This window comes from Rhinolophus sinicus, linkage group LG16 (assembly GCF_036562045.2).
Source record: "Rhinolophus sinicus isolate RSC01 linkage group LG16, ASM3656204v1, whole genome shotgun sequence".
NCBI classification, from domain to species: domain Eukaryota; kingdom Metazoa; phylum Chordata; class Mammalia; order Chiroptera; family Rhinolophidae; genus Rhinolophus; species Rhinolophus sinicus.
The window spans coordinates 39,176,493-39,200,470 of NC_133765.1; the positions used below are offsets into that span (position 1 = coordinate 39,176,493).

General features: G+C 51.5%; 1 protein-coding gene across 2 annotated transcripts; it reads right to left on the bottom strand.

The window, feature by feature from the left end:
- Positions 1 to 723: 723 nt before the first annotated feature.
- On the bottom strand, positions 724 to 23,975 carry CHFR (checkpoint with forkhead and ring finger domains). 2 transcript variants are annotated; one of them, XM_019748731.2, is made up of 18 exons: positions 23,705 to 23,975; positions 19,971 to 20,070; positions 17,012 to 17,121; positions 16,090 to 16,149; positions 15,736 to 15,942; positions 13,540 to 13,707; positions 12,205 to 12,361; positions 11,305 to 11,459; positions 10,869 to 11,031; positions 9,327 to 9,469; positions 8,099 to 8,215; positions 7,579 to 7,662; positions 7,024 to 7,094; positions 6,029 to 6,116; positions 4,839 to 4,868; positions 3,653 to 3,760; positions 3,119 to 3,191; positions 724 to 1,843 (listed from the first exon to the last, which is right to left on the bottom strand). In XM_019748731.2, the coding sequence occupies exons 1-18, from the start codon at positions 23,835 to 23,837 to the stop codon at positions 1,801 to 1,803; spliced, it is 2,010 nt and encodes a 669-aa protein (XP_019604290.2). In that variant the 5' UTR covers positions 23,838 to 23,975; the 3' UTR covers positions 724 to 1,800. The 2 variants fall into 2 exon arrangements, with proteins under 2 accessions (XP_019604290.2, XP_019604291.2); XM_019748732.2 differs by lacking the exon at positions 4,839 to 4,868 and having other exon boundaries at positions 23,705 to 23,837.
- Between the last annotated feature and the right edge of the window lie 3 nt (positions 23,976 to 23,978).

Below are 23,978 nucleotides of genomic sequence, written 5' to 3' on the forward strand. Positions count from 1 at the left end.
CTGCTCCAGGGCTGGGCCCGAGAAACCAGAGACAAGCATGCAGTTCCCTCTGCACAAGCCAGCCACATGCCCCACAGGCAGCCTGCACTGCAGGTGCGGGCAGGGCTCTGACACACCTGTGGGCTGGGAGGGGCCTGAGAAACAAGTACAGAGGGTCATAAAAACATTGTGGGGTGCACACCTGTCCAGCTCTGTAAAACAGTGGTTCTGGAGAACACCACCCTGGTCCCAAGGCTTCACCCCAGGGTTACAGCCAACAAGGTGTTTTCTTAGCCTGCACTCATAGCAATGGGAACCCAGGTCCCAGGGAGTTGGCCCGCAAGGAGGGCGCAGCAGGCGGATCCGGCACAGCCCAAGGAAAGCCACATTTTCTGTTCAAACCTAGGCAAAGAAAGCTGAGACATCCTCCAAGAGACGGGTCTTTCTTCTTACTTTTGGGGAGGGGGTGATGAGCCACTGTCCTAACGTGCAGAGGGGCAGCCTCACTCCTGCACAAGCTGAGCCTGGGGCTTAGACACAAAGCTGTGGCTCCCTTGGTTGGCAGATCCAAGAGGTCCTGTGCCTTTTCAACTGTGTTCAGACCTGGGACCCACGCCCAGGTCATGTGCTCCCAAGGGCCAGCTGGGTGGCACGCTCCTTAGTACGTACTGACTAGTGATATTTGCAGCCACCTGTCCCCGTGGTGGGAGGGGGCACATCACAGCCGACACATGAACAAACATGCAGGGGAGAGAAACAGACACGGTGTGTTTATTAGCGCGCAGGTAGGAGGCCTTCGTCCGCAGACAGGGTGCTGCTTCTCAGAGTCTGTATCAAGAGCAAGTCAACAGTTGAAAACTGTATTCCTGAGAAGCAAAAAAGTTACAATTTTGCAAACAAACATAACAGGTGCTTTTCACGAAAAATAAAAAACATTTTTTTCTTTTACAAAACACAAAATTTCAAGTATTATTCCAGATGGCATGGCAAACCCAACGCAGGAGGAAAGATCAAGGACTGGTGGAAGCAAAAGCCCTCATGCTCTCGGCAGGAAGGGGCTGCTCCAGTGGGCTGGGGTCACCAGGGCTGACATGCACCTGGCACCCTGGCCACCCAGGGGAGGAGTAAAGGACACAGGGACAGCTGGGTGGGGCCTGCAGCTGTGCTGATGGAGGGGCAGCAGGGACCAGTGCTGTGCTCGGGGTGGTGGTGAGCCAACTCACACACCTGGGGGGCCGCGCACTCAATGCTGGGGTCCAGGGCTGGCAGTTCTGGACACCTCATGATTTGTTTTAATAAACAGGAACATGTTTATTCTTTCAAATACCATACTATCCCCAATTTTTATCAATTTGTAAAGTATGAATTATATTATTTGTGCTACAGTTTGTGGTATTTAAATCTCATTAGGAGTTAAGCACCAAACCTATTAAAATAAAAATACAGAAGACGTCGTGGCTTTCGGCAGCAGGGCACCGTACCGCTGCAGGCTGAGCGTTGGCTGCTTTTCCTCAAACAACACGTTTCTGACAAACTCTTCTTGAAGAAAGACTTTCGCTTTAGCCACAGTGCTGGGAAAGGTACACACAGCAAACCTGCTGTCATCGCCTCAATGGGCCGATGGCCTCGGCTGGCCCCCAGCTCAGAGGGTGGTCGTGTATGCTTCCCAAGAGAAAACAATCCCAGCAGAGTGCCAGGCACAGACGCCCCCAGCATCCCGAGGGGGACTGTAAAATGCCCTGAAAACGGTAAGATTCGGTGTTTCCTGACACGCTGTCAGTGACTCCTGTACTCCCAGGCCGTGTTGGAGCTTCCCAGTGCTTAGTTCTTGAACCGCGTCTGTTCACAGATATGATTGAATTTCCTGCAGGGAGAAAACAGTCACATTACACAGAGAACCTCCAAGAAGCACTCAGACAGGTGAAGTTCGAGAGGGCACACGGGGCGGTCTACACAGGAATCGCCGGTGGGGCTTACAGCGGCCCCCGCTTAGCACCACCACAGATGCTCACCCCAAAGGCCTCCTTCTCCCCTTTTAAAGTTTAAAACAGAAGTGAACATTGTAGGTAATTTCCTTAGAGACGAGACTGGAAGCTGTGCATCCTTGGCATCTCCATGGCACCAGTGGCCACCACAGGGTGATGCATGTGTATGTGGGGGGACAGCACTGCCCCCTTCCTGTCTAGCAGGAGCACGGCCTCTGCAGAGGAAGAAGGCGATGCCATTGCTGTGTTTCCCGGGTTTTTATGAAGGAAGCACCGCCGTTTCTAGTGAAATCTTGTCGAACAGAAGTGTGGATGCACAAAGCAAGGGTTTCAGTCCAGCGTCATTCAAGCCTCCGAGGGCTGCACCTTTTCCTGAGCTCAGCATGTCTCCTGCACTGAGACTGCTCTCGTGACGGCTGCCCCTTGGACAACGCATGTGAACTGCGCGGCCCACTCGTGCTCGGGTATTTTCCACTGACCCATGCAGCTCACACCTGCGTTATTCGAGGGTCAAGTGTACTTCCATATGAACCACAGCTAGTCGACTGGGGACCAGTCACCTCATACAGCCTCACTCCACATGACTGACTGTACGACTACCTCGGCCACAGCTTAAAAGGGAGGTGAGCTGATTCCTGTGACGACCACATGCAGTGTGGACATCCCGTGACTACGCCCCTGGGAGCTCCCCGGGGAGCGGGGGAGTGACCGTTACAGCGGTCAGACACCTGCTCACAGCACACCGCCAGTGGCTGGGGAGGAGTTTCTCAGTGACCACGGCCACCGATCTGGAAAGCGCTGATGTCGTCATTGGGGATGAGGGCTGTGCTCTGGGGACACAGAGGTGGGAACATTTCCATGCAAATGTTTCACAAAATGAGGTGACAGGGAGCAGAACTTCTACCTGACGACACTTGTGTGTGTATCATGTGACCCCACAGAAACAGGAACCACAGCGGTACACAGCTGTAAGCAGGTGGCTGTCTAGTTCACGAATACTGCTAACATCTGAGATGTCAGCTTGGCAAAACAGTTAAGTCACCTAGCTCTCAGGAAGAGGAGGGTCTTCCTTTCTGTGGGACTGCTCCAGCCCCTGCCCAGACGCGAGGACCTGCGCTGGCACATGCCCCCAGCCCACGGCACGTCTCACTCACATTGCGTGGTGGGCCTTCACCTGGGTGCGGCAGTTGCGGCCCCAGTAGCAGTCAGGACGGGACGTCACAGCCACTGGGAGGAGAAAAACATCATACGTGTGTCAGGGACATACGTCATACATACTAACAGCTCAGTGAATTGAGACACAAAGAGAGACTGCAGTAGAAACGCACAGCATTTTGTCACACTTTTAACTAGTCCCTCGACTGTTCCTAGATGGCAGGACAGGGAAACAAGTATTGAACTAAAACCCCAGTTTAGGAAATGAGATTACTCTAGTTGTCTCTGGGATTCTTTGTGCGTCTTGTTTGAGAAGCCCATGGCAGGCAGGCAGGCAGGCAGGCAGGCAGACCCAGGGCCTGAGCTCGCACCAGGTATATGGCAGAAGCCATGGCATGGCCCTGAGGCAGCCATCGGCTGGGTTTCACCAGGCTGAAGCAGACATTTGCAAAGAACACGGAGCCCAGGCCCAGAGAGCTCTGTAGGAGGGTGTGTAGAAGCCAGATCAAACAGCGGTGAGCTGGGTTCCTCACCTGGCAACTCGGAGGCAGGAATGTTCTGCCGATACTGGTAGGTCAGTTCTCGGAAGCTTCGCAGGCCGCAGCAGTAACACAGCACGGTGTTCCCCGTGACTCTGTAATCTGAAAGGGACACAGCCTCACATGGGCATGGCCAGTCGTGTTTCCAGAATGGCAGAACAGACGTGGCTTTGCAAATAAGTGGGGAACTAACACACTGATCCATAAATGGGGTACAGACAATGGGCTGGACGTTTGTAAAACAAGGACACAACCAATCTAGATACCAACTTATTTCCTTACAGCAAAATAATTCCACTTGGTTAAAAAATTTAAATATTTTTTAAAAATTGAAAAAAGTGGGGCCGGCCCGGTGGCTCAGGCAGTTAGAGCTCCATGCTCCTAACTCCGAAGGCTGCTGGTTCGATTCCCACATGGGCCAGTGGGCTCTCAACCACAAGGTTGCCAGTTCAATTCCTCGAGTCCCGCAAGAGATGGTGGGCTCCGCACCCTGCAACTAAGATTGAACATGGCACCTTGAGCTGAGCTGCCTCCCAGATGGCTCAGCTCAGTTGGTTGGAGCACAGGCTCTCAACCACAAGGTTGCCAGTTCGATTCCTCGACTCCCGCAAGGGATGGTGGGCTGTGCCCACTGCAACTAGCAACGGCAACTGGACCTGGAGCTGAGCTGCGCCCTCCACAACTAAGACTGAAAGGACAACTTGAAGCTGAATGGCACGCTCCACAACTAAGACTGAAAGGACAACAACTTGACTTGGAAAAAAGTCCTGGAAGTACACACTGTTCCCCAATAAAGTCCTGTTCCTCTTCCCCAATAAAATCTTTTAAAAAAAAAGTTGAAAAAAGTACTAAGAGGAATGACTATTATTTTTCACTTGAACCATTTCTGAGTATGCCCTGAGAACTAAATGTGCAGAAGAAAGGATCTATAAATCTGACTACCTACAATTAAACATCACAATGGGAACACAACGAATGTGAGATACTAATGAAACAAAGCAACATAAATGACAGCTTGCTGGGCCCTAAGTGACAAAGATGTCACACAGATCCCTACCCCCAAATCCAAATAACCTGACATAAATATGGGCCAAAGTCCCGTCAAGCATATGATGCATTAAACAAGAATATCTCCGATTCTGTTAATAATCACGGACCAGCAGAGGAAACAACAACATACCACTGTTGGCCTCTTTCATATTTGCAAGACCTGAAAGGCAAGTGTGGGGAGACAGGCTCTGGGGGACACAGGCCCTCAAACCCCCAGGCACCTCCCCAGGGACAGTTAATGCGACAAAGTCTCAACTGTGCTTGTGTCAACTGTGCGAACCACTGTCCAACAACCCTATTTATTTATCTATCTTAAGAGGACAAGTTTTCACATCTACGAAGCTGCACAAACAACAGGTGCAGTGCAGTTTCAGATCGTGAGAAGTGGAAATAACCTAAATACTCTTAGTAACGAACTGGGTAAGCAAACTATGTTAGAATACTGTGTAACAATTCACTATCAAGGTACACATCTTTCTTGGCCTAGAAAGGGTCCCAGACATACTGTTGAGTGAATAGTTATGAAACTGCACATGTGTTAGGATTTTATTTATGAAAAATGTGCTTAGAGGGGTGCTCCTGAAAATATTAGCACTGGGTCAATTTTTCGATGGTAGGATTTCTGATGATTTTACTTTATCCTCCATCCTTCGCTGTGCCACTTCCATTTCCTTTGAGAACAACGTCAATCTTATAAAAACAGTAAGCTATGAAAAAGTTGAGGGGGTTAAGACCCAGCTGACTGATTGAGGCAACTACACAGAGCTGTCCCAGCAGAGAACACCCAAGGTTCTCCCTGGAGTGTGTTCCCAAAACAGCAACAGCCTGCAATTCCCAGCAAACCTCTCGTCTTTTCTAATAATTTATGTGTCAGAAAATAAATCACTTGATTTTTTCTACAGCCTCCCTCTGTGACAGAAATCACAACACAATGCACTGAGTGTCCCTGGGAGAAGGGACAAGCCTCCAGGAGTCACCAACATGCCGAATGACAGGCAGAGGTCCCTGAGGATTTGGGAACAACCTGCCCTAGGATTTCAGCGCTGACAGGTGGTGGGGCCAACACCTCTCTGGCTGTGCCCTCCCTCCCCTCCCCTATGGTAGAAAAGATCCTGGAATGTATACCACGGACTCAAAGCCAACTTGCACAAAAATCCCAATGTACTGGGACTTTTCTGTCTGTGTCTGTCAGTGTGGGCAGAGGCCGAAACTTGAGTGCGGGAGAGCAGATGGTGGCACTGCCCGGGGGTGGCCTGCTGGTTTGCTCCTAACAGCAGCAAAGGCACCGGGTTCCAGGGGAAACTGAGGCCCCGAGCTCACCAGACAGCAGGAACACGCCCCTCTGCAGGGCCCCGAGGCTTTCGGTCAGCATGTTCTTCCATGTCAAACCCCGGGCTGCCAGGTAATTCTGTGATGGGGAGACAAGAGCAAGAGAGATAAATGGTTCATGAAAGGCCCTCGGCCCTAGACGTGGCAGGTGTTTGGTGGGGCAGCTAAGGACTGGCGTTGCATGCCTTTGGGGGGGCTCTTCTGAGATCATGGCCTAGGATGGCCGCACAGGCACACGGACCAGGACGCCCAGGCCGACATGGTCACATCCAGACCAGAGCCAAGGGTTCTTGTCCACATGCTTCTTGGGAGCCTCAACAGGCAGGCTGGCTTCAGCACGTTACCGTGGAGTCACATACTCTCTAGAGGGCGGACCCATCGGGGGTGTGACATGCCTAGCCTTGGCCGGAGCAGCCACAGGGCAGCGACAGGCCCAGGACCACACGACAGGAAGCCACGGTCTGGCTCTGCTCTGCCCTCAGATACAGGGAGCTCCTTGGCCCCCACCCTGCCCTGTGCCAACTACAAGGAAGTGGGCACCTGAGCAGGCGCAGAGGGTTCAGCAGTGTGTGTGCGGTGCCGTGTGTGGGGCAAAAGCAAAATTTTTGGCACGAGACTAATGTGTAGTTAAATATACTGGAATATTCTAAGAGCCGGCCAGCTTACTGAAATGTGTGCAGGAGGCAGTCAGGAAGAACAGCCAGAGAGAAGCCCCGCGCCCTCTAGGCGCAGTGCCCCCGCCCCACCAGATACCCTCTGCGTGGGGTGAGCAGGGCTGCAGCCCTGGGAAGCAATCCGTGGACTCACAGCTGAGGGGTACAAAGGGAACACCTAGTTTTTGGAATATGGGAAACAGACACACACCCAGAGGGAGCTGCCAATCAGCGGCAGCTCGAGTCAGAGACGCAGAGGCCCTGAGCTAAGTGGGAAGGTTCCGGAGGCCTCTCTGGGCCCCAGCCTGACTCGCCCGCGTGAGGGGCCGGTACCTTCAGGATGTCGGACTCGTAGTTGTTGTTGCTGAGCACGCCATCCAGACACCTGTCGCCCAGGTTGAGTTCTGTCGGGATGGAGGGAAGTGGCATTACCGTTCAATGGAAATCTTACGAAAGTGTCGTTCACCCGACAGTTACGATAACCAAATTTCCTCCATTATAGAATCCAGAACGGGTAAGAGATTCCAAGACAAATATACTTTAAAACTGAGAGCAAGGATAATGACCTGCATGCCACTCCCTCCCGATATGGCCAGCTGTCTGAGTGTCCTCAGCGCCTGGCATGGGGTCACCAGTCTGACTGCGGTAGCCAGACAGCCTTTTGCTGGTGGTGTTCCTCGCACATAAATAATAAACCCTCCTGACTCTGAACTCAGTCACCGGGGGTGTGAGCTAACACGTACTGACACTGAGAATGGCTCACTTAAGCAACATGGCGGGAAAAGGTAGCTACTTGGTGGAGACCATCAGGGGCGTCCCCCTGCTCGGGCACACACGCCATGCCACCCCGTCACCACCCAAGAGACTTGGCGGAAGGGCCGGCATTACCACAGAAAGGGGCGAGGCAGCCGAGGCAGCCTGTCCGGGTGCATCCCCAGTACAGGTGGCAGAAGGGCTGCAGGCACACAGCACCTGTGGGCACAGAGCACACACGTCAGGCAGGCCACTTGGTGAGGAATCTATGCGAGTGGCCACTAAGTGACAAGCTTGCCTTTAACAGCATCCCCACACGATAAGTCAAGGCATCACAGTTCACCTACTAGATTTAAAGTGACACACAGAACTACTGTGGCCCTGATGTGGGGACAGACATGAGATGTGGCCTCAGAAGGAGCAGCACCATGTATAGAAACCCTGGGCATGGCGGGGTTGGCCTCGTCAGGTGCTGGGAGAGATGGTGACAGAGCATGGCCACATGGGGACACTGACCATACAGATGGAAAACAGCCACATCCTTACTACGCACCCCACACACGAGTCAAGGAGACTTCAAACCCCAAGCCTGCAAGGACACATGGGGCCCTGTGGTGGGGCGGCAGGCGTTGGCGGCACACACGCCCTCACTCACACTGCTGGGGGGCGATGCAGGGGTCCTGCTCGCGCTCGGCCCTCCGGTCAGGCATGGGCTGGAAGCAGCAGGTACATGTGACATGGCTTCCCTGCAGGCTGCACACGTAGTCCTGGGCTGCAGAACAGACAACACTCAGCCGGGGAGTCGGGACACAGGCCCGAAGAGCCGATCAGCCCACTTCTGGGGGCAGCTAGAAAGGGCACACGACGGTAGACAGACCCACAAGAGCACCCAGGGAGAATTCAGACCAGTGTCCCAAACAGCCAGTTGACAGGCAGCCATCAAAATGAAGGAGTTTAATTAGAATGAAAAAAAACCCAGTTATCTTTTGGTTCCGTGGTTGTAGCTAGATTTCCAAGATCACGTCAAGATTTCCCCCCACTTCCTCTAAAAGAAGGGTGGGCCACTGAGCACACAGCATAAAACAATACAGGTCTGGAGGGCAACACTGTATGGCCCATCCCGGAAGCTGTGTCCGTGGGGCCCAGCCCTGCAGCTCCGCACCCATATGGAGAGTCTGAGCGCCCACACTTGCTCCAGGCCCCGTCCCAAGGGGGACTTGCGCCTGCACTCTGCAAACCACGGAGCCCCTCTGGTGAGTGGCAGGGTCAGGAGGTGCCGAAGCCATGCCCTGGCCATCCCTGTCCATGCGGCCTACATGGAGACCCAGGCACAGCGTCGGTGGCTCTGGGTCATGATCCTGGGTCGGAGGCCTTGTGGTGGGCTTTGGCCAACAGTGGCTAAGAGGCTGGGCCCTTGTGGGCTACGAACCACAGATTCCACAGGTCCAGTTTCCCTCTCTTTATGGCAGCTGGGGACCTGGCCACTGCACACAGGCAGGGGGCAGATAACACTCAGGATGGCTCTGGGAACACCAAGGCCATCACTGCGAAGAGGCTGGTCTCACTGGAGGCGCCTATGTGGAATGGTCATTTTGGTTTGGCAAGCACCGCCGGGGACAGCAACTGCCTGAAGCAGTGGGCTGTAGGGATTGGATGTTAGAATCAAGACAGAATCTCAGGTGTCCAGGACAGTGGCCCACAGGTGGACAAGGTGACTGTCTGGCCTCTTAGCCCAAGACAGATTAGGAGGAGCAACGAGCTACAAGAGGTGGGGAGACTGCTTGAGGCAGGCGACAGGACAGCAGACAGAAGCCAGCAGAAAGGCTAGTCGCAGCCCGAGTGGTCACAGCCGAGGGACAGCATGGAAGGTGCGGCCGTCTTACCTGCTGTGACGCCGGCAGGTGCCGACGGTGTGTCCCCGGAGGCCTGCGGTGCCCCCTGCGCACTGCCGGGCCCTGAGCAGGGGAGGGGCTGCCCAGCCTGTCTTCGGTACTCGGGACACTGTCTGCACACGATGTACGGCTGGCTGCAAGCAAAGCACACACAGACCCAGAACATGGAGGAGCGACGTGGGTGGTGACAATGGCCCCACCCTGATGACGAAACAGGGCCAGGTCGCCGAGCCTGCCGGTGCCTTCTCCACTCGGGCACCTCGGTCCCACTTCACGTCTCAGCTCTGGATCATATGCTGTTGCCCGGTGTGTGTAAAGGGGAATGATGGTATGGCCTTGCCTGGTACCCGGTTGGTGCTCACCCCGAAACAGAGGGCTCTGCTCTCTGCCGTCCCCAGGCTCCCCCTTCCTGTATGGCCTCCAGCGCCCTCACCCCCTTAGCTGCTCCTGGGGTCCTAAAACGTCTTTTGCCCACCCTCGCTTTGCCATGACATTCCCAGGGGTGCAGCTGCTCAGTCCCCACACTGGGCAGGACATGCTCTCTCAGGTCTGACGCTGGGTGAGCTGTGACCTACATCCAGAGGCACACTCAGCTCCCCTAGGGCACTCAGGACGGTCACCAGGCCACCCAGGAAATGTCCACATTGTAAAAATCAGAGCGAAATGCACTGACTGCGGGTGGACAAGGCCGTCCGCAGGGAGCTTCCACGGTGGCCAGCAGAAGCCCGGTGCACTTGAGCTGAGCTTTCAAACCCTGCATAGGTACAGAGAACCCATGGGGAAGACCTACAGGGACTCGACCCTCATCTCAGTCAGAGCACGCCATCCTGAGCCTGCCACTAATGGCAGGAGCCACTGAGGCAAGAGCAGGTAGGACCTGACTAGAAAAATAAAAAACCGAGAGAAGACGCTCTCAGCCTCACTGGTAGGGAGTGCCACCTGTGGGGTCGTGCTGATGGGCACCCATGACACAGACGTCAGGAGTCCTGTGGAGCGTCCCCCGCTCGCTCTGACCTGACTGCCCACACCCATGTGCTCATCTCCAGGAAACAACTGGACACAAGCACAAACTACCAACGCAGCATTGTTTCTGAATTCAAAACATCGGAAAAATACAAAGTCATACAGGTAGCAGAGTCCCACCTTCATAAAGTATTCATTTCTAAGCATATCACAACCTACTTTGGTAAAAAGGAAGCGCGTGTGACACACGTATGAATGGCCAGATGGGTCCACAACATAATGTTTGCACTGAAGTTATTTTGGGTTTTTGCTGACCGCTAATTGCTAAGTTTTATGACAGATGCATTTGGGAGTTTTTTTTCTTTTAAATGCCGTGGCCTTGCCCTGTGAGTCAGGAGCCAGCAACATTCTACGTAGATATAGCAAGGTCTCCCAGGACCGCCCCGTCTGAGCCGGGTGACCAGCCTTTCCACAAGCCCCCGACACATGAGAAACATCCCCTGCGCTACAGGACTGCCTGGTCACCGGACAAGTGGCAGACCCAGGCAGCTGATGGCGGCACAGGCTTACCTGACGTCCGAGGACTCGCTGTCCACATCCGACAGTGCCAGCAGGTCCTCCGAACTGCCCTCCTCATCAGAGAAAGACCGCCGGACCCGGGGCTGCAGCATGTCCTGCGTGATCTTGTTCCTGGCGGCCATGCCCCGCACGTCTTCCTCGCTGCGGCTCTTGTCTGGAAGGAAAGCACACAGCTTTGCTGGCAGGTGGCCCAGGAGACAGGCAGCCGGGCTGGGGGACAGGGATATGTGGCAGGCATGGGGGACAGGCAACAGCCCTGGGGGACAGGTGGCAGGCCCGGGAGACGTATGGTGGGCCCGGGGGGACACGTGGCAGGCCCCAAGGGACAGGCAACAGCTCCGGAGGACAGGCGGCGGGCCCAGGGGGAACAAGTAGCAGCCCCGGGGGACAGGAGGTAGGCCCAGGGGACAGGCGGTGGCCCACTTGCCTGGGTGCTGGAGCAGGTAGGCCTCCACCAGGTTGTTGAGGATGTGGTTCTTACAGATGCGCTCCACCGGGCAGCGGCAGGTGGGACACAGCGAGGAGCGCTCCATCCAGCCCGAGTAGCAGGCCGCGCAGAAGGTGTGCAAGCAGGGCTGCAGGCTGGGGGCCAAGCGCAGGGCTGCACGGGGCCACACGCGCCTGCGGCACAGTGGCCCCAGACCCAGGGACACCCAGGGCACCTGCGCTCCGGGCCACGCTGCTTCTCCCCGGGAGGACATGGCCTTGCTCAGGCTGAGGGGTCGTAACGAGACACAAGAGCAAACCACCCGCCCAAGCCCTGTCCTCAGCAGGGCAGGGAATCTGGACGTCTGCGTGGAGCCACTGCTGGCTGCGCTTGCGTCCCCTGGTGGACCTGAACGACTAACTCAGTCCTTGTCAATCAAAGGAAACCAGAGGCCATGTGGCAATTGTGTGTGGGAGGCACAGAGAGCGCACTTTGATGTCAGGAATATGAGGAACTGAGACAGAGTGCACGAACGTCTGCACTGAGGCCGAAAGCCAGACAGGCTCTAACTCTTCCTGCAGAAAAGCAAGGACATTCTCCCTAGGCCCCTCCTGGGACCTGCATTCTGTTAACCACACATTTCCTCATGTCTGCAGTGGACCGGGCCACTGAGGTCAGACACGACCGTGCCAGCCACAGCTATCACCATACCAGTTTTGTGGGCTCTCTATAGCCTCGGTCACCGGGGCCAGGTTTTTGGCTTGTTAACTGTTCAAGTAAAATGGCAACAGTACCGTCAGCGGATGCAACCCCAAACATGACCCGAAAGCCCGCTTCTCCACGGCAGCCCCCCATGGGACGAGCACCTGCGGAGCCCGTGGCCACCTGCGGTGTGCGCACCTCACACAGTCGTGCAGCAGGTCCTGGCAGATGATGCACGTGAGTGTCTCCTCCATCTTGTCCGGCTTCACGGCCGCAGCTCGGGCATCCTCGAGGGCAGGGTGGGTGTCACACTGGTCTGTGACCAACAAACACAGGTTTGGGTTGGGCTCCCTGTCTGCAAGAGAAAGGGACGCATTCTGACTATCACTGCCAAGGAGAAACAGATGCTTGGTCCTTTTGTTTCAGGAACGTTTTAACCTGCAGACAGAAGTCCTGGTCAGTGCTCGCATTTTCAAGGCCCATGATAGGTCTCGTATTCCAGTGCGCCGAGCTTTGTTTTAGAAGAGTGGTTAATGACATTAAGAGGCGTTCAGGAGACATGGCTAAGAGACACACGCCAGCTGTCAAACACAACTTGTGTATAACACCATTTATGTTTAAGCAAACAAAAATCATGACTCGAATACACAGGGAAGTGCAGGAAAGTATAGACTCTCAGATGTTCCCAGGAGCTTTAAATTTTTCTTTTCTTCTGCTGGTGCTTTTTCTGTAGTGCTCAGGCATTGCTAATCACAGATTTTTATTTTTAATTCAAGAAAGACTTGCACACAGTTCGAGAGTCTAAGACTCCTCAAAAGAACGAAAAGCAGCAGCCTCTGCCCAGCCTCTCCTCACTGTCAGTCTCCCTCCTTTGAAGAAGCCACTTTCGTATCTTAGCTGTTCCTCTTGGTGTGGATCCCATGTTTTGAAACTGTGACGCGATGTTTAGGTTGATTTCAGACATCATTGCCTGACGTCTGTTTGGGTGCAGGAGGCTCTTGTCCCGAGCCCCTTCCTGATTTACTGTATGTCACCCAACTGTCGGCTCAGTGAATCGTATTTACATTACTATGCTTAAGTGTTCACTGCTGAGCCAAACAGTAGACTCTTAAGTTTTCTTCCCTATACAACTTCGCATTTTTGCTGGCATTAAAAATGGCTTCACTTTTATACTTGCTTGTGTTTTACAGACCTATTGCTGATTCTTTCCACACCCTCCTTAAGCCAATCAACTTCCCACTTGATGCATCAGATAAACCACCCTCAGGCCCCCTCCTGAAGCCTTCTCACCACGCCTGCCCCCCTCAGGCTGCTCTCTGGTCTGCCACACAGCTACTGTCCTATCACGACATTCCAAATACGCTTTACCATCTCCTAACCTTGTCTTTTAAAGCATGGTTCTTTCTCTAAACACCTTGAGTGTGAGGTTCAAACTACCACTAGAGAGACAAGACATTCTCAAGAACTGGCTGCTTCAGGACAGAGCTGCGATGCAGGACACGACCAAGGGCACAGGGAGCCCGGGGCTCTGACCTCCTCTCATTCTCTTCTGAGCCGGCTCCGAGTCCTCCCGCTCCTGCAGTTCTGACGGAGGAGAAGGTGCTCCCTGTGTGTCCAGGAGAGCTGCAGGAACGCTGGAGATTTCATCCCTCACCACAGGTGGACCGGACCCTTTTGGGGAGACACCAGCACCTCCGGAGGCTGTGAGGGAGACAAGCAGGAGAAGTTTGGACCCACCCACCTCGAAGGGGAGAGCCTCCCGATTCACACCAGGTACAGGAGCAGAAGACACCACGTTTTCAGAGAAACGTGCTACCAGAAACACTCCTTCACACAGTTTGGAGCTCCTAAATGTGTTCACGCCCATCGCTGTGCTGGGGGAGCAGAGGGCACGTTTACGGCCACAGCCTTTTCTGCAAGGCAGCATTGCTAACAAGCTTAAGAAGCTGCTCATGGGTGCCCTGAAGTCACAAGAGTACATCAGAGTGTAATTCTTCAGCTAGCAGCGGGTCGTGGATCTGGGAAGAGTGACGAGTGCTGCCTGTAGCGTGTGGCTGAGTAAGCGGGGCGAAGGGAACTCTGGGGAGGGAAGCTGCAGGGTGCTACAAAGCCTAAAGGCCGACAAATAGGAGCCATGGTGCTGCCTGTGTTACAAACGAGTGACAGCATGAGCAGGCACAAAACCAAATTCACAACAATGGAAGTAGGTACAAACAGTATGGAAGAGGACTTGCCATCTCAAGAAGCCATATTAAATCCCTGCATTTCCTGTGCCTCTCTCCCCAAACCCCACCAGAACAGACACAAAAATAAGGACTGTTGTGTAGCAGCACAGCCGACTGGCCGATGAAATGGAGGAGTCCTCTCGGAGAGATTTCTTTGCTGCTGCTGAGCAGCTGATAGAGCCACGGGAAACAAAGGTCCCTTTCACAGAGGCTCTGCTGGTTCCTACCTCTGAATGTGGCTGTGATGGCTGGAGCTCTGGTAGCCATCTTGCAGCCACAAGACAAAAAGCAAGAGGACAAGGAGGCATGTGCGAGGGACAGAAAGTGTCTAGGGAAGGTGAGCTGACAAGCCAGTGCTGGGCTGTGTAGCTCTGTGCTTTGTTCTGGGAGCCAGGTTTTGTGTCTCAAATCGAAACACACTCACTGAGATTGAAGAGGGTCTCTAATCCATACAAAACGTGCAGACTGGTCTATGATGTAAGGATGAGAAAGCAAGCATGCTGGGGATAAATGAGAATCATCCCCAAACTAGGTGAAGGAGGCTATAAAACTGTACTGAAGAACATCAGAGAGTTTAATAAATAGAGAAAAACACAATTTTTCCTGGGTATTGTAAAAATATCAATTCTTCCCAAATCATAATCTCAAAAAGCATTTTTTTCAACTTGAAAATGTAATTCTAAAGATAATATGGATGAAAATACAGAAGAATAGCTAAGAAAGTAAACCAAAAACACATGTACAGTGTGATCCGACTTAGGAAACACGCACACGTATTGTGTTGTGACAACATGACGTGGAAATGCCCACAGCATTCTGTGGCTGAACAGTATGCGTTGTTTCTGGGTACGAGGGAGAGGTAAAGAGTTCATGTTGTGAGGACAACATATGTAAACTGATGTAAGTAATATGCTACAGTAGATGAGTCTTGAAAACATGATGCTGAGTGAAAGGTGCCAGACACAAAAGGCCACGTATGGTGTGATCCCACTTTTATGAAATGTCCAGAACAGGCAGATCCACAGACACAGGTGATTTTTATGGCATGTGAATTATATCCTATAAAACCGTAAAAAGGGGCAGCCAGATGGCTTAGTCAGTTAGAGCATGAGCTCTGAACAACAGGGTTTCTGGTTCGATTCCCACATGGGCCAGTGAGCTGCGCCCTCCACAACTAGACTGAAGGATGACTTGGAGCTGATGGGCCCTGGAAAAACACACTGTCCCCCAGTATTCACCAATAAAATTTATATAAAAAAATTTTTTTTAAAAACATAAAAAATGACTACTATGGGCCTATAGACTCTGACCTTCAGCATTTCTCTTGGGGATGGAACAAGAAGGTTTACTACTACAGAAACCCTACTACTGACAGCCTGAAGCCTGATGCAATCTCTGGATTCCCGAGTGGCTTATCTGTCTCTGTAACAACATAGGTCAAGACCAGTGAACAACAGCAACGCAGCTAACCCCCTCCACCCCCAAGTTGAGGTCCCCAGCTCACCGGTGCTGGAGGGAGGCGCTGGCTGCACAGCGGGCTCCGTGGAAGAGGTAGAGGCTGAGGGGAAGAGGTCTGACATGGATGTTGATGGCTGTGGTTCCTCAAAGCATGCCTGAGTGCTGGGTGACGATAGCAGGGTCTGGGGATCGTCACCTCGCCCTGCACCTGAGGTAGCTTTGGTCACGTGGAACACGTTTTCTTTATTAGCTTCTGTGATCACAGAAGGAGCAGGGTCGGGGCTTGGGTGGAGCTCCGCGGCGCCCGGCAGCACATCCCAGACCGCAAGGCTGTCCTCGGAAGGATGGGCAGCCCCGATGTGCACCTGCGCCCCCGAGGTGCAGCTGTAACCCCACTCACCGGAGGAGTCTTGTGCCGTGCCTCGCTTCTCGTTTAAAGACTCGTAGAGGTACGCCACATCTGGAAGGCAACGAGCCTATGAGAGCGGGGTCGGCCGACGAGCCGAGCCAGCTCATCTCCGCTCTCCCCTCCAGTCACTTCACAGCTGCTCTGGTCTTGACTGTTTGGACCATCGGTGACTAACATCATTCACCAGTTTAAGGGATTTTTAAACAAATGATCCAAGACACCTTAACCAATTTTAGAATAAATAAGCCCCAGGAAACACGGTCTGGAGTCAGAAGGCAGAACAAGGGAAAGCAAAGCACGGCTGGGTGAATAACCCACGTCTTTCTGTCCTTTCAAACTACTGGGAGCGACATGAGACCCCTCTGTGGCCAGGGACTGGCTTTCATTGTGCTTCAGAAACCTTGAGAACATCTGCCCCCTTTTCCGGATTCGGGGTAACCTTCAAAAGACTCTCCTAACTCTCCTTGTCCTATGTCATTCTTCTTCCACAAACCCAGACAGATGCTCAGAGTTGGAAAAGCCCTACTGGAATCCAGTCTAACCTCTGCTGTCTCCTGCAAAGTCTCCAAAAGCAGACCCATCGGTGGCCTCCAGTTCCCTATTCTAGGCGTTCCTCCCCACAACTCAGATCTCTTCTATGCAATCTCACCCAGCCCCAACCCCTTCTCCTTGGCGGCCACTTTGAGATGCATGGCTCACGACCACGGTGGTGTTTCTGAAGAATGGCTGGGCTCAGACTGCAAGGTCAACACTCATTTTTCAACAGACACGACTCACACCAAGAATCCACACGAGCAGCAAAGGGAAGGCTGCTACCACAGCAGCCCCACAGGCAGCGTCTGCCTCGCAATGCTGTGCACAGGACCTCCGCTGTCCACCACGCGTGTCCTCCCCAGTAAGTCCTGCCACTTACTGTGCTCTGGCTCGCTCTTCCTGTACACCAAGTAGATGACGTCCCCGGTCTGTAAAAGGCAGGTCTGCTTCTTAACAACCTTCAGCTTGTTAATGACTGTACCATTGGTGCTGTAGAGACAACAAAAGTGCAGTTCATGCCACTAAAAACCTGGAGTTAAAAATTTTCTTGAGGGGTGGTAGATGAGGGTAAGGGGGATCAAATATATGGTGATGGAAGGAGAACGGACTCTGGGTGGTGAACACACAATGGGATTTATAGACGATGTAATACAGAATTGTACACCTGAAATCTATGTAATTTTACTAACAACTATCACCCCAATAAATTAAAAAAAAAATTTTCTCTGTAGTGCTCACTTCGGCAGCACATATACTAAACATTTTCTCTTTCTACCACCACTGGGACAATAGTTCCCTATGACCACGTTTGATATCTGCACCCCCATGTTCACTGCAGCACTATTTACAATGACCAAGATGTGGGAGACCCAAGGGCCCGTCAGGAGATGATCGGATAAAGAAGAGGTGGTTCATATACACAATGGAGTATTACTCAGCCATAAAAAGAATGAAATCTTGCCACTTGCGACAACACGGAGAGACCTAGAGGACACTATGCTAATGAGATAAGCCAGACAGAGAAAGTGTATGATTTCACTTATATGTAGAATCCAAAAAAGAAAACCAACAAAACAGAAATGGACTCCCAGACACAGGAAACCAGACTAGGGAGGGGTGGGGAAGGGTGACATAGGTGAACGGGATTAAGAAGCACAGATTCCCAGTAATAAAATAAACAAGTCACGGGGGTGTCATGTATAGTATAGGGAATGCAGGCATTAATACTGTGACAAGTTTGCATGGGGACAGACGGTGACAGATTTATCATGGGGATCCTTCGTAGTGCATACAAATATCACATCATGGTGACATACACCTGAAACTAATCGGATATGGAATGTAGATTATACATCAATAAAAAATCACAACCTTGAAAAGAGCAAAACACTGACAGGAACAATGCAAGCACTTCCGGGACCACACACACTAGTGCCCCTCCAGCGCTACGCAGGAAAAGTCTGCCTGCTGCCCCCGCACTGGCGGCCCAACTGGAAACCAGCCAGACCAAGGGCTTTAACCACTGCTGCTGCGCCACCACAGCGTCCTCCAGTTGCCATCCGGACGTGCGCCAGCAGCTCCGTGCTTTGGCGTCTGGCTTTGGCGCCCGGCTTCTCTCTGGCTTCTGTGCTTCGCCTGGCCCCCAGGCCTGCCCCTCCCTCCATGAGCACTGACCCCTGCTACTGTGGGCCATCAGCCGGAAGACGCGAGGCCTGCCTGTGGGAGGTCCCTCCAGTCAGTCAGGGACCACGAGGCTGGTGGGAGAGGCAGGGGTGGCAGGGACAGGCAGGGACCCGATCAGATGGGAGGAGGGACTGCAGACATTATTCCGAGTGGAAATCGGACAGGAAGTCAGCAAAAAAGGGCACACCGCAAGCCAGACAGTACACAGTTCAGGCGAAATGGTCCCACGGGGCCCATCCGACCATTGTCACGGGCAAGTTGCCAGACAGCATGCCACGGATGGGCTGTGGCTGTGTCCAAGTAAAGCTTCACGTTCGGAGCCAGCGGCACAGCCACAAGGGCCAGGGCCTCTGCTCAGAGCCACCCTCCCACTCTCCCGGACGACATGGTGTCCCCTCTGCTGTGTACACTCTCCAGGACTTCGCCTGCTCTCGGGCAGGCATCAGGGTCTCCCTGCACTCACCACTCACTCTGACCGGGTCCTTATGTCTGGGACACCGCTTCCCTCCAGCCACCTTACTGAGGAATGCTGAGCCCTTGAAGCTGGAAAAGGCCAGGAATGGGTCCCCTCCAGCCTCAGGAGGAGCCAACCTTGCCGACACCCTGATTCTAGTCCAGTCACACCTGAGCTGAACCTTTCACCTCCTGTACCGTAAGGTCACAGAAGTTTGTAGGAATTTGTCACAAGAGCCATAGGAAGCTAATGTTATCACAGCTAGTGCAGGAAAGCCAGGACGAGACACAGGAGGGTGGGAGACGAAGGACCCCACCTGTTCCTGTCCCAAGAGGAAGGAAGGCAGCACCAGTGCCTCTGGGTGAAACCGAATTCCTAGTCTTCAGGCCCTAACACAGTTAGTTACCAAGGAATCTCGTAGCGCCTGACCTTCACAAAATAATCATCCACTGGGAAAGGCTCACTCTCAACATGCTGACGGATGGCCACCTGCCATTTGTACCTTGTACCAGGTGTCAAACAGACACATTCGGACACAGCACTCCTTCCTACAAATTTATCACAAGAAAATAATCAGATGCGAATACCCAGGGTTTGGGCGGACAGTCACCACAGTGTCATTTATGAGAAAAGTTAAAATAATAAATTTCCATCATTAAAGAAGCTGACAAGTTATTACATAATAATCATGCAAAAGATGAGATAATTTAGATGTACTGACATGTCGATTACTTGGCAGACGTTAAAAGTGAGACAAGCAGATATAACAGTATACCTCAGTAGTAAAACCTCATTAATACAAAATAAATACATATGCACTTTTAATGCGTGAGTGGGACTTTGGAAAGCTTTTCACTGTTACATACTACTTTTGATGTAGAATAAAAAGGAAAGATATTTTTGATTTGGGTGAAAGAAGTCTAACTTAGGTAGGTTTGCAAGAATCAAAAATTTATCACTGTCTATTAAGTTTTGAGATACTTTTGCTCTAATTTGAATACAGTTGAGAAGGGTCACAGATACCCACGTCACTGAGTGTCCCATCTTGAAGACCACAAAGTACACTTCCTGATACCTTGAGGACCCCACCAACTACTGCCTTACAGAAGACCAACCCTCGTTTCTTCTCCGCAGCCACTGGCGTCAAGCCAGGTTCCTGCAGCTACAGAAGGAAACAGAAAAGAAGTCAGAAACAGCTTACCTGGTATCTTCCAGCGACACCTGACCAGATTTTTCATCCACTGTAATTTTACAGTGATCTCCAGAGACCAGCTTATTGCCAGGGAATGAAAGATCACAACCTAAAACAGAGAGGGGGACACGCTGGATATGACTGGGTACTGTGAACAATACTGCCCTTTGCTTAACCAAAGCTTGTGACCCACGTTGGACGTACTTAAGGAGACAACACGTAATCAAACAAGGTACAAAGAAAGTTTTTAAAAGGACTTAAGTGTTAATCCAAAGTAAAGGGACAGGGACCATGTCTGATTCCTGGGTAATGCTAGAAGATACCCCAACATCTGCAGCTACATGTCAACAGCGTCTTGGTGACAAATTTACAATACACATACATATGCAACTGGGCTAATAAATATTATAGACCTTAAAAAAAACTAAGAGGTTTGGTTATGTAGTTCTCCAGTATCTTAACTTAGTCTACAATTTCTTCTCTGTGTAACCTAAGGGTTCACGAATCATACAAAATTGAAGCAATAACAAAGTCAGAATATATGCCTGAGCAAATCATCATAGGCACTTACATGTTTACAAAAATTTAAAACAGAAGGGGGAGATCCACTTATATGTAAATATAGTCATATCTTCATTAAATGCAAGGAGAAAATTCTCAAATACTTTGTTCTCTCCTTAAATAAAAAGAATAAAAGCTTTCAGGAGGTTTTCAATATCTAATCACTAATCTGCTTATAATAGGTTCATATACTACAGCTACTAACAAAGGTTTTAGTAGCTTTATTTTTAATAAGCACAAGTTGGAAGCAATGCACGTGTCCATGAATGGTAGTGAATTAATAAACAGTGGTACATCTAAATGATGGACTACTACTCAGCAACAGAAAGAACAAACTACTGATCCATGCGACAGCAAAGGCTGAATCTCAAAAGCATTATGCCAGACACACAAGGCTGTGGCAGAGTACTGTGAGTCCACTTAGGTGACACTCTGGAAAAGGCAGAAAGAAGCACAGGGACAGAACTCACATCGCTGGCTGCTAGGAGATGGGGTGGTGGGGAGGGGACTGACTCCAAAGGGCCACAAGGGAACTTTCTGGGGGGATGGGAAGTTTTACATCTTTACATCTGTTGTGGTGGTTACATTTCTCAAAGCTCACTGAGAGCTTTGGGGGTGAATTTTCCCATATGTGAACTACGCCTCCGTAAACTGTTAAGTACTAGAAGTCTTATCTACAAACATCTCACATTATGGGAAGTGCTGTTACATTTATCCACGGCCATTTTCACCTGATATCTTCCCAGTGCACTGTGCATAATAACCAGGACAGTCTCCCCGAAACCCAGAGCTTGCACCTGTCACACTGTCATCGGGGGGGTTTTAACAGGCCTCTCTACACCAGAACATCAGCATTCTAATTAGGAAATGAGATACTTTGTCTAACGTTCTTGGCTTTGCCCTGCTTGTCACTGAGCTGGTTAAACATGGTTGGTGCACATTTCTGCCACTCCCCAAGAATGGGGAGCTCTTTGGGAAAGTGGGGTCTTCATCTCCCTTCCCACACATCAACTCGGCTCTCCCTTTCCCCCCAAATAATGTCTTGTATCTAGCAGGTATGTAATCGTTTTACAATAAATATAATGAAGTTCTACAAGTCTTATGGAATGTTTGCATACCCCTAAAATCCGTATGTTGAATCCCCAACCCCCAATGTATTTAGACATAGGGCCTGTGAGGAGTGGTAAAGGTTAATGAGATCACTAGGGTGGGGCCCTAATCTGAGAGGGCTCCCTTATAACATGAAGAGGCACCGGAGCTCCCTCTGTCCAGCATGTGACAACACAGCAAGCCAGGAAGACAGCTCTCATCGGGAAACAAACTGACTGATACCTTAGTGTTGGACTTCCCAGACTGCAGAACTATGAGAAATAAATTTCTGTTGTTTAATTTTCCTGGTCTGTGGCATTTTGTTATGGCAGCCTGAGCAGACTAAGACAACAACTTTTAAATTTGCTGGAAAGGTTAATACATTCACTGAAAGGACTTCTATTAAGAAGCAGATTGGGAGTCTGGTTAGCTCGGCTGGTTGGAGCATGATGCTCAGAACACCAGGGTTGCTGTTTCAATCCCCACGTGGGCCACTGTGAGCTGCGCCCTCCACAACTAGACTGAAACAACTGCTTGACTTGGAGCTGATGATGGGTCCTGGAAAAGCACACTTAAAATAAAAACACACTCCTTCTAAGCACTTCACACAGATGACCTCATTTAATCTTCACAGTGACTCTCTGAAGTGGGTACAAAGACACTGAAAGGTAAGTTGTTAACCCAGAACAAATTATGTGGTGATGCCAGGTTGGAAACCCAGGCAGTTTTATCTCTAGGACTTCAGCTCTTCGCCAAACTTATTACATCAACTAAAGGCAATCAGTTCATTTTTCAAAAGTTCCTAATGACATGTGAACACTTTCAAAGTTGTAAAAAAAAAAAAAATAGTTAACTTGATATTGGGATTTAAAGACTGCCAAAAAACACACACAAAAAAGCAAAAAAGCAAACCAAAATAAAACAAAAAACCACCTGAAAATGAAAACAGGTGCAGGTGCATCATAAGGAGTAAAATTAAACCAAAACATTCGCTTCTAAACAGTAATCTTTGTCATTCTCTTTTTAAAAACATAGTGATCATTTATTTTCAGAAAAAAATATATATGGGATGTGATTAATACGGAGAATGTTTAAATAAATTTACTACAGTAGAAGACACATTGCCATTCATCCCCCTCAAAATACCCCCCTGGCTTTGAACACACGTGTCCCATCGTTCTCGCCACTTTCTGAAGCAGCTCTGGGCGTCTTCTTTCGTGTCTTTAGTGGCGTCCTCGTGGCTGCCTCGATGTCCTGAATCATTTTGACTTTGGGGAAGAGCCATTAGTCTCACGGTGCCAGATCCGGTGAATGAGGTGCCTGCGGACACACTGCAATGCTTTAATTTGACAGGAAATTGCGGTACCAGAAGCGACGTGTGACATGGAGCGTCGTCATGATGGAGGGTGAAGTAACGACACTCATGAAAGAGGACGCCCAGAGCTGCTTCAGAAAGCGGCGAGAATGACGGGAAGAGTGTCTGTGTGGAGGGTGAGGGCACCTTCAGTAGCTGCATGACTGCAGCTTCCCAGGTTCTTTAAAGCGACGAACATTTGAGTGGCTCCAGGAGCTGGGACTGAAGTCTTGAAACGTAGCTTCCTGCTGCTATCAATGTCCCTCTAAGCACTGCTTTAGGTGAACGCTATAATGAGTCCTGGTAGATTCTACTTTCATTCTCATTTATCTTAGAGCATTTCCTAATTTCCCTTGTGAGTTCTTCTTTGACCCACTGGTTGTTTAAGAGTTTTACTGAAGTGTGTACGTATCAGTGAGTTTTCCAGCGACCCTTCTCTTACCGATGTCTAATTTCACGCCACTGAGGTCGGAGAAGAGGCTCCGTGTGGTAAGGGAGTGAGAAGGCGGACTAGGGGATAAATTGGTGCACCCCCTTCATGAAGTTGTCACGAGCGTTAAACAAGCTGCCAGAAGCACCCGGAAGCGACTGGGCGCACCCACAAGGGCATAAACGGGAGCTCACGATACAGCCCATCCCACCGGAAAAACTGGATAGCAGAGCGCGCCCCACCCAGGGGCCCCGGCGGTCCCCAGCTCCCGTCCCCAGCCCCCGCCCGGTCCCCGTCCCCGCCCCGCACCTCTCCTCCGCCCGATGGTCCACTCCGGTTTCCTCAGGAGGACATGCGGCTCGCCCTCCTCGGCGCCCAGGCGGAGAAGCCTCCCCCACGGCTGCGGCTGCGGCGGCTGCTCGCCTTCCCCGGGATGCTCCATCGGATTCACATCTGACGAGACCCGGAAACGTCGGGTGAGACGGTCCGCAAAGGACAGGCTGCGACCCGGAGCCCCTCTCCGCGGCCGCCGGACCGGGCCGCACGCCTCCGCCCGCGTCCCGCCCGCCGGCCCGCACCGCCC